We start from the raw sequence: 10,890 nt of genomic DNA, 5'->3' as shown, positions 1-10,890 counted from the left end.
ACATGAAAGTAGATGTTTTTAAGTAGATGTTTTTTTTTTTTAAAATATAATTTTCTATGCACAAAGCAGTTCGAGAGGCACGCTGACTTTTAACAGTTATTTTAAATAATCATTTGAACTTCAAACAAAATGAAAAAATATTTTCTTTAAGATAGGTTCAGGGCTGTTCAGCAGGCACTTTAGTAGTGGTGCAAACCATTAGCCAAAGAAACCAGAATTAATGTTCAGTACAAAGAAAAACATGTATGCATGGCACCACAAACCAACAATAAATATATCAACAATTTCTGGCTGTTGGATGGAAACTTTTGGCATATTGTCCAACCCCTACAAGAAATGTTTTTCATCTCAACGTTGTAAGAAGTTTGAAAGGTTTCGGACTTTGGAGCAGTTTAATGGAATAGCTGACTAACAGAACAACTATAATTCTAGCTAGGGATACAATGATGCGACATTTGGATCAAATATTGGTTCAAAACCTGGATGGAATATTGGGGAGCCAATTCATAGTCTGACAGTTAAATTGGATCAATCAATCCAAAAATATTTGTTTCATGTATTTATCCGTTTCTCATTTATTATTTCACAAATAAATACCAACAATCCAGTAAATGTAGTCTCTTAGGATTAAGTTAGGTGTTCAAATGGAGCCAGATATACAGTAATTATGGCCAGTCTCACAATGAGGAAAACAGCTTATTAACACTGAAACATTGATGTGTATTAGCAGATAGTCACAAAGTATTAGATCAGAAAAATGTGAATGGATGCTATTCTACTTCTAACTTTGCTAAAATGACTAAATACCTGGTTCTACTCTTGAGAAATATTTACAGTTGTAATTATTTCAACTCAAAGTTCAAATTTAACACATAACATATTTAAAAAATAAATCCCTAACCCTAACACATTAATGACGGCTTGAATTATATTAATATTAAATGTTGGGTATTTATTCTTAATCTCCAAGTTCTACAAAATGTCGACAATCATGGGCCAAATAAAAGCAAAAAATAAATAAAGGACAGTAAACCTGAAATTAGGATTTCACAGGATATATCAAACTAACTGGCCATCGATTTAATGCTATAATAAGTTAAGAAAAATAACGTCCAACTTACCCTGAGAGATGGTCGAGGAGGCCTAACTGGTCGTACTGGCTCTGGTACTGGGTTTGTCTGCCTTCTCTGCAATGGCTCTAGGTCATCAGCTACATCAGGACATCCAATGTATCCTCCAGCCCCAAACACTGAACCGAGATCACCTTCTAAAAGGTTGTGGTGGATCAGGGCAGCAGACGAATTAAGGTCCTGGCTGGCAGACATGCTACTGATGGCCATGTTTAAAGTACTAGTATGTGTGGTATTCGAGGTGCAGACACTGGGGTTACTGAGCTGCAGTCCCAGCATATTTTCGGATGCCACATCACTATCTGAGCTGTCATTAACAGAACTGACATCCTGTTCTGGTTCCAGAATGCACTGGATGTTGTTTGCTTCAGGCAAAATGTCTGTACTCAACAAGTCCAACCCCTCCTGGTCAGGTAACTCCTGATTTTCCTGAAGTTCCTGCTTATTGTAGCTACCTGAAACTAGCACGCCCTGGTTTTCCTTGCTATTAAAATCCAAAACTTCCTGGTTACCATGGCTATCTAAATCTAACACTTCCTGATTTTTAGGATAGGAGAAGTCCAGGACGTCCTGACTGCCAAAGCTGTGAGGTTCCAGCACTTCTTGGTTATGACAGTCACAAGGTTCAAGTAATTGCTCACTGCTATTATTCCGACAGAGGTCCACAACTTCTTGATTGTTGTGACTACAGAGTTCCAGGACTTGGTTTTTATGGTTAACCACCTCCCTGTTTTCGAGGCTAGATGGTTCCAGCACTTCTTGGTTTCCATTATTACACAAATCTAGAAATTCCTGGTTATTGTGGCTATCATTTTCAAGCACTTCTTGGTTTTCATGGGTATGAGGTTTCAGTATTTCTGGGTTATTATAGCTTGAGAGCTTTCTTTGCTCATTGTTGTCATTGGTACAACGGTCTATTGCATCCTGGTTGTCATGGCCACAGGGATCCAATACTTCCTGGTTCTCTTCTTGAGGGCTCAGCTTAAAGCCATAAGGGTCAAAGTCCCGTGTCATCTGGGAGGAGGTAATGTCAAACCCATAGGCATCAAAGTTCAGCTGATGTTGAGAAGAGCAGGGTTCAGGGTCAAAGGTCAGATCATCATCAGCAGGTTCTGGACTCAACTCATCTTCATCAGGGTCTAAAAGAGTGTGACTAGAATGCTCTGGGCTGAGTTTAAAGCCATACGGGTCAAAGGAAGACTGACTGGTTGGTTCATAGTTCAACTCAAGGCTGTTCTGATGTGAGTCAGGCTGAGTGAAAATGTTCTGGGACTCTAGTGAGTTCTGTGGAACAGCAGGGATTTGGATTTCTTCTTTGATGCTCCTAACCTGTTCTGTTTGCTGACTGTAAGTGACATCACAGGGCAACGTTTCCTCTCTGTTGCCTGTCCAACCTGGCTCCAACAGGACAGGTTCGCCAACAGCTTGAGTCAAACCAAGACACTCACCTAGCAGAAATATACAGTGAGTAGTTAAGAATAGAATTATGACGCAGTTACAAGACCACAATTTTAAGACGTTAAGCTTACAGGCTAAAGAGTCTGAAATAATACGATATTCAAAGGTTTAAAGTTTATAAAGACAATTATACTGCTCAAAATTGCACATCTAAAATCGAACGTAGTCAATGTCCAGAAATGCTGTCAGTCCATTTTCACAGAAAAAAGATTTGTGATACTAATTTAAATTTTCATCACATGCAACATGTAAAACAATAGGGGGCATATTTTCCCCCTAAAGGCCTCTGAGTGGGCCCTGTGGACACCCAAGTTTGTGAATGCAATAACTCGAGAACGAGGCGATGTAGGATTTTCAAACTGAAACCATCGGTATCTAAAATTCTCTAAAGTTTGTATCCCGGTGACCTCGACCTCAAGGTCAAGGTCAGAGGTCAAGTTTTCTGAAAATCGTCTAAATGTGATAGTTCAAAAAGGACGTTATCTAGAATGTTCTAATTTATAGTATAGGTGCATCTACTAAAAATCTCAGATGAGTTTGAATCCTGGTTACCGTCACCTCAAAGCCACATAGGATTTTCACATTCATCCCACAGGCGTAGGAGGCTGAGGAGCAGCACTGACGGCTGCCGTTTTAGAAAAGAAATTCAGTCTGAAACTTTTTTGTGTAATGGAAATGTGTTCCTAGGTCAGCAATTAAAGTAGACACCACTTAAGCAGGAAACTGACTCCCAGCATCAGTATATGCACATGCACAGTATCTCACCAAAGTGAGACACATTTTTGTAAATATTTTAGCATAATCCTTTCATGGAACAATACTGATGATATGACACTTTGATAAAGTGTAAAGTAGTCAGTGTACAGCTTGGATAACAGTATAAATTTGCTGTCCCCTCAAAATAACTCAACATACAACCATTAATGTCTAAACTGCTGGCAACAAACGTGAGTATGCCCCTAAGTGAAAATGTCCAAACTGTGCCCAAAGTGTCAATATTTTGTGTGGCCACCATTATTCTCCAACACTGCCTTAACTCTGTTAACGGGAATCCTCTTCCACTCCTCCATGATGACATCATGGATCTGGTGGTTGTTAGAGACCTTTCACTCCTCCACCTTCCATTTAAGGATGGTTCCCTCAATTAACTGTAGTGCCAGCAGCACTCATCCAGCCCCAAACATCCCACCACCATGCTTGACTGTAGGCAAGACTTGTCTTTGTACTCCACCTGGTTGCCACTACACACCGTTGACACCATCTGAGCCAAATAAGTTTGTCTTGGAATTGCTGTCCGTACAGACACTATTAATGTGTAAATGATTAACTAAAAATCTTGTCAACACAAAGTTCTTTATTTGGAGGACATTTCTACAAGATAAGTTACTGAAAAACTGCTTGTGCTTAAAGTGCTTTGGCACTCTTTGGCAATACCGTAGGTAATGTAAAACTTCATCATCACATCAGCCTCCTCTGATGACCTGTTTGCTGCTGCCTGCCACTGAAAGGCAATGGAGAGAGGGGACACTTGGGCAGTGCATTTATTGCAGCATATAATGTGTTTTCTGGATACACTGTGCTTTTTCAGCGTTCAGAGGTTGATGGCTCCGTGTCAGAGCTGGCTATGAATTTCAGACAGATCAGGCCTTAACTTAACAAAAAAGTTATCAATCGTTCTTTTCATCTTTTCTCATTACCCACAGCTACATCCACTTCTGTCGGGCCTAGGCTGCTCACTAGGGCTGGGTATCAACACTGATTTCCATTATCCATTCAATTCCAATTCACAAGGTCCCGATTTAGCCTCAGACAGTCAGAAATATTCTAATTCTGATCATTTATCAGTACTGATACATGTGAGACTTCATCAGAGGTGTGAGCCTTTGTGTCAAAGTAACTGAGGATAAAACACAGAAAAACATGAGGGAGATTTTCCTGGCCTGGCTTTTTATAGCAGATAAACTTAAAAATATTCTGCAATATTGCAACATTTTTAATTAAAAAAAAAAAAATTCAGTATTGAACAGCAAAAATTAGGCTTTCTAGTTCGCGGCCATTTAAGTCAATAAAAAAAAAAAGACAGCGGCTGACAGTGCTGTAAACCACGGTAGACCGGCGGGTAATAAGCGAATGAAAAATGTAAATGACGATGTTTTTCCAAATGTGAAGCGTAGTTTGGATCTTCTTTTGTTGCTGGTTCAGTGAATTTCGGTTGGAGAGAGATAAAACCTGCAGCTCAGAATCTCACGCAAAAAAGATGTAAACACAGCGCGGACCGGACGCATCAGAATCAGTGAGCTGTCGGCTTTCACCCGTGCCCTCGGGTGAGAAAGCCGAGAAAGAGAAAGCTGATTCTGATGTGGCGGCTCTGTGTTTACTTCTTTGTGCAGAATCCGTTTTCCTGCTCTCATTTGCTGTTTGTTGAAATAGTTTTGTGAGCTTTAACCTGAGATTCTGGCGTTTCTGGCAAAATACATTTATATTTGTTATGTTGTAACAAGGAATTGTCCACCAGGGGGCAACAGTTGTTGAAGAGTGGTGTCAGTGTGTGTGGCGCATGCCCCAGTTCAATATAACAAAGAAGTGACTGTGAGGTCAACATGGTCTCCGTGGTTCCTGAGTTCTAGGATATCACAATATTTAAAGGTTGATTCAGGATTTAATGAATCGATATCGCTTTATTCGAGCTACTGACCTCTCTCTATCTGCCTGCACTTTCAAACGTACAAACGAAGGACAACTACAGGACCACGGCCAATCAGAGGTCCCGCCCCTGACTATCTCTGATTGGTTTAGACCACGATAGGCGCATAATGTGTGTCAGTTGTTGACCACACGGAGATTTTCAGAGTTGCTGAGAATTTTATTTTATTTTATTTACTCGAAAAGTTGGTCACACCAGTGAGACCTAGGATTTTTTTTAGTTGCACCACTGAATAATTTGGTCACATTTGCGACAACACACCTTCTACCCATTTGTACCTGAGACCTTGTAACACTAACGAGTCACATGACACCAGGGAGGGAAATGGCTAATTGGGCACAAATTGGACATTTTCACTTAGGGGTGTACTCACTTTTGTTGTCAGCAGTTTGTGGCTGTGTGTTGAGTTATTTTGAGGGGACAGCAAATTTACACTGTTATGTACACTGACTACTTTACATTGTATCAAAGTGCCATATCTTCAATGTTGTCCCATAAAAAGATATAACAAAGTATTTACAAAAATGTGAGGGGTGTACTCACGTTTGTGAGATACTGTAAATGAAAGTAATAAAAAGTAAAACTGAAAAACTGTCATGTCTGATAACCGGGCGTGTGACTAAAATATAAATTACCTTGCTCTAATCCTGCTGATGACTGAGTAATAGCCTCTCCAGCCAGAGATACCAGACTATGTTCTTCTATGTCGGAGGGCGGGGAGACAGCACCAAGATCAAGCTCATACCCATTAGGGTCAGATTCTACAGAATACTGTCCCTGGGAACGCCACCCTCGGATAGGCTCTGGCCCCAGCTCCTCTGACGAACTCTGAATGGGTTTAAATCCATGAGAATCATCTTCCATAGCAATGGTGTCCAGGTCCTCTCGACTGTAGCTAATCTCTATGTCACTGTCTTCATCTGGGAATTCTGACTCAAAGCACTGAGTTCCCGTTGAAGCTTTGTTTTCAACACAAGACAGACTGGTGTCTGCTTCATCACCGGCATTTCCTGTGCTCTCACCAGTGGCAGTATTCGTCAACGGAAACAAAATATCTGCTGCGAAGGGGTCGCTGCCTTTGAAAGGGTCAGAACCAAAGCCATCTGAAAATCAGAATATTTAAAGAGTTTATACTTGTAAGTTTTGCTAAGAACAGTATTGAAGTTGAGTAACAAAACAACAAAATGAACAAGAGCCTCTTTATGTCAAGTGAAGTTCTGTTTAGATTAGTGGTCTATTATAACTCACCAGATGAGTCTGTTTTAAGGAATAGGTCTTCATTGAAGAGGTCATCTATAAATCATGTGTAAAAGAAATGAAATCACTGTACTTTATTAATACCACTGCAACAAAAAGTAAAGGTAACAAAAGCATATATGATTAGTTTGCCAAATAAAAAAATCATCATTTATCCCACGATGTCACAGCCTAGCTCCCTCTGGTCCCTAGAGTTGAAGGAGTTTTGATGCCCAGCTTGGGTTGGTTTATTTTCTGAGCCCCTACTCTAGTCCTCTCCTACTCCAGAGTTTGAACCACATACACAGCCCCAGGATCAGAGCTGCCCGATGTCCTAGTGGGAAAAGTTCTACTTGTGCATGAATTAAGTTGTCCCTTCTGACAGAAAAAAAGCTGTAGTCTCCACCAACCCAGAGGCTGGATTTTAACAGTTCTGATTCCCAGTCCTCTGGCTGCCATAGTTCATGTCCAGTTCCAATTACCACCTTAAGGCCAAATCACTTAACCCTCAAACAATTCAATTACATCACTTTTGAGTGTAGCCGTAGGGCTTGAGTATGTTCATATTCTAACAGGAAGATTAGGTATTGCAATCATCAACCACTTCTTCAAATTGATGCCAAACTACCCAAGCAAACAAAGTCACACTCTTGAGTGATTTGCTTGGAAAGATGCACTGGCACAGCATTCATTCAGATTTAACTGTCTGGGGGCCAGGTTGATGTTCGAGAAATGCAACTTTTCTTAACTTTTCAGTACTGCAATGCAAAGTGAACGGATACCCACTCCAATTCAGCAATGCGTGTCACCTCTTTCAAAGTAAATTAGAGAAAAGAGTGCCAAAGTCTGAAATCCACGACAGCAATAGTAGCTCAGCCTCTGAATTTGTTACATACGGTCACACTGACAGCGGGCGAAGGGGTTGGCTTGGTAGAAGTCCAGCTGGCTGAGGGGGTTGGGGTTCATAGTGAACTCTTCCTGGTCTCTTTCGTTTTCCCCTTCGGCGTTGAGGTCCCCTTCCTCCAGGCCATCCTCTATGTCAGACCTATCCATCTGTGGACGCGTGACAACCAGAGGTCACAACACCATGGCTCTATCCAAAACTAAGGAAGATGCCTTTGACTAGTGACAGCTGGTGCTGCCAAGTTACACCGGTTAGAGGTCTTTAAATTAATTTAAACTGATTTCATATCAATAAAGTCAGCACTAATTACAATGTCAAGTTTTTGGATGGATTTTAGCCTAAAATGTTTTGCACATAATTCGTGCTATGCATGACACGACATGTTCTGTAAGAGCGAAGCTACCTTTGGTGAGCTGGTCCCACTGTCATCTTCTTCTCTGGTACCGACTAGATTATTGCAGAAAGGTGAACCACTGCCCCCCTGGAGGTGTTGGAGGCACAGAGAGAGAGATAGTTACTAAAATGTCACAGAAAAGAAAACGCAAGACACATATATATATATTCTCCATGATAAAAACCTGCGAAAACTGTAGCATAAATATGAAAGACATAGAATAATACACTGAAGAAAAAAGATCACAAACAGCTCCAGATCACACACTAATAGTCCACATGCATGAGCTTGATTCATTTTTGACTCCCCAGAGAAAACATGTGAATTCATATCTATATTTCCCTGCTAAATACAGATACTAGTTTTAAATTTGAATTTAAATTCATTTTTGATAGATTTCTAAAATATTTGTGCTTTTTGTTTTGATTGTATAAATATCTTTTTATGGTCTAATAACTTTGTTAAGCAGTGTTTTTAAAATGTCTCATATTCAGTGCCTTGGCTCCTCCAGTCCAAATGTGGAAATGCCCTGGAGAAGATAATTCATGCCAAACAGCCACTGGATCGGATATAGTGTAAGTGCACAAATGGCAGTATGAATGTGTGCGTAAATGAGTGAAATGGGAAATGGACTGGTTCTTATATAGCACTTTTCTTCTCTTCACTCAAAGTGCTTTATAAAACTTGCCTCAGTCACACAAGCACTTTTTTCTTTTCTTTTTAACATCCACACACATTTACATTCCGATGGATGTGTTAGTGATCAACTTCGGGTTAGTATCTTGAAAGGGGATATTTGGCATGACTGGAGCAGCCAGGGATTGAACCACCAATGTTCAAATTAATAGATGATCTGTTCTGCCTCCGGAGCTACAGTCACCCCAGAAAGAGCAGAAAAGTGCTGTATAAATTGATCATTATACAGCACTTGTCACAGTGCAATATAACACAGAAGAGTGTTTGTTATTGACTTTTTATTGAAATTCAGCAATCAATATACTGTGCACTTTCATTTTTATCAGTAGTTACAAAGTAAAAGCTTAAATGTCCTGTTTTTTTTTTTTTTACATGTATGACCCACAAAAAAACCAAACAAAAACCCCTAAAACAAAAACAGGAACATTAATGGACATGAAATTGTTATTACACCAAATCTGATTCGAGACTAGTACAATCCAAGGTCAATGTCCGGTCTGTGTAGTATCAGACAGTCCATCCATTTCTTCCAGCATCAAGCAAACAGGTTCCTCTTATAACTGGCGTCTGCTGTCATTCTCTCCATCCTGTAAATGTCTACTGTGATGTCCATCCACATGCTCAGAGTTGGGCTTTCTGTGAGAGCCAGTTTTTGTAATGGCTCTCTTGGCTGCCACCAACAAAATAATAAACAGATATTTGTCTCTCTTTGGCCATCCTTCAGGCATTAGTCCAAAAGATTTAACTTTACTCTCCAAAGGCAGATGACTTCCTAAAGTTGTATTGCATTGTGTATTTCCTGCCACTAGGTTTTAATACCATGACAATCCCAAAAGACATGACTATGATTTGCTTTAGTATTTCCCCAGTGAATTGCCCTCACAGCAAGATATTTGGTAAGGGGTAATAAAATATCTTGCTATACTTCCTGTGAGCCGCTACATTTCCATCGATATGTCCATAATGTTGTCCATTTTTCCTCCCTCCATTTCCCACTTTACGTTAATATATAGAGTTGAATGTATTTCCCTGTTTTTAAGCCCATTGTATACGCCAGAAATAATGCCTCTATATTTGTTTGTTTCTTCCCTCGCAAACATGTCCAGCAGCTGTTTACTTGATTCTTGATACTCTGATTCTTCCTTTTAGAGCTGCTTTTTTCATCCCATGGAATATCGGGCGCACGTCACCATTGTCATTAGTCTCCAAATAAAAGCGGCTCTGCTCTTTAATGTGGGGATCTTTCAGTATGCTCGAATTCAATTTTCTTGAAGAAATGGATATCGCTACCAGATGCTGCATACACATTTAGCAGCGTAATTGAATTCCCCTCAATGTTTTCCCTTATTGAAATAAATCACCCCTCCTTATCTCTTATCGCAAATGTTTTTTCAAAATGCTTGATAAAAGGATGGCAACTCCTCATCTTCATCCAGAATTATGAGATGATGAAAATACATTTGTAAAACCCATTCTTTTTCATTTCTCTTGTTCCTTGTAGTTTAGGTGGGTCTCCTCTGCATATTCCCTTCGCCAACTTAAAACCCAAGCTGCATAATCATGATCTAGGTCAGCGGTCCCCAACCCCAGGGCCTCGGACCGGTACCGGTCCGTGAGTCGTTTGGTACCGGGCCGCGAGAGTTGAGGCTCGGGTGTGAAATGTCTGGTTTTCAGGGTTTTTATTGGTTTTCAGCGTTATTTTGTTATCGTTTTTATCGTTTACTCGGTTTTCCTGGGTCTTTTCATGTGTGTTACGAATAAATTTTCTTTTTTTCGGTACCGGTACTAGTTTTATTTTGTTGTATTTATCCGCGACACGTTAAAGGCCGGTCCATGGAAATATTGTCGGGCATAAACCGGTCTGTGGCGCAAAAAACGTTGGAGACCGCTGATCTAGGTTAATCCTGTTTCAAATCTGTCCAAATCCATGTTTCTGCCAGGCTGCTTTCAGTGTTGTTTCGTTCAATCTGAAGTTGGCCATCTTTACAACTATGGACCGTGGCGCCACATTTGGTGGTGGCTTTGGCACCAGAGTGCAGTGTGCTCTTTCCACCTGTAGCTCAGTGGAGTCAGGCAAATCCACTACTGATGGAGACTCCTCCTACAATCCTTCTTTAATGCCACATATTCTAATGTTTTCTCTTCTGGATCGTCCCTTTAGGATGATTTTTTTCATCATCTCTGTTACTGCTTCCTCATTAAGTTGTATTCGGGTTTCATGATTCTTTCTTCAGCCTCTTCCATTTTCTTGTTTGTTTTACTTATAGCCTCTCTGATTCCACTCAGCTACGCACAGTTGTCTTTTCTGAATTTATTTAGTTCTCTGATTGTTCTCCACTAGCCTCTGCTTGCTTGCCATTATCTTCCA

General features: G+C 40.3%; 1 protein-coding gene across 3 annotated transcripts in view; it reads right to left on the bottom strand.

Annotated features, from left to right (window-relative positions):
- LOC146688397 (uncharacterized) overlaps nucleotides 1–10,890 on the bottom strand; it is a 36,930-nt gene that overhangs the window by 5,816 nt on the left and 20,224 nt on the right. For 2 of the 3 annotated variants that reach the window (XM_085439607.1, XM_085439610.1), the window contains exons 5-9: nucleotides 7,836–7,913; nucleotides 7,425–7,581; nucleotides 6,541–6,585; nucleotides 5,928–6,395; nucleotides 1,122–2,578 (exon numbers count right to left, since the gene is read on the bottom strand). In XM_085439607.1, the coding sequence (XP_085295733.1) occupies nucleotides 1,122–2,578; nucleotides 5,928–6,395; nucleotides 6,541–6,585; nucleotides 7,425–7,581; nucleotides 7,836–7,913 (2,205 nt within the window). The remainder of the gene's footprint in view (nucleotides 1–1,121; nucleotides 2,579–5,927; nucleotides 6,396–6,540; nucleotides 6,586–7,424; nucleotides 7,582–7,835; nucleotides 7,914–10,890) is intronic. The other variant, XM_085439609.1, reaches the window with a different exon arrangement.

This window comes from Copadichromis virginalis, linkage group LG18 (genome assembly GCF_057382275.1).
Source record: "Copadichromis virginalis isolate Kocher_CV1m ecotype Utaka linkage group LG18, C_Virginalis_male_GT1.1, whole genome shotgun sequence".
Classification (NCBI taxonomy): Eukaryota; Metazoa; Chordata; class Actinopteri; order Cichliformes; family Cichlidae; genus Copadichromis; species Copadichromis virginalis.
The sequence above is the reverse complement of the archived record's forward strand: the minus strand, read 5'-3'. Positions and strand labels throughout refer to the sequence as shown.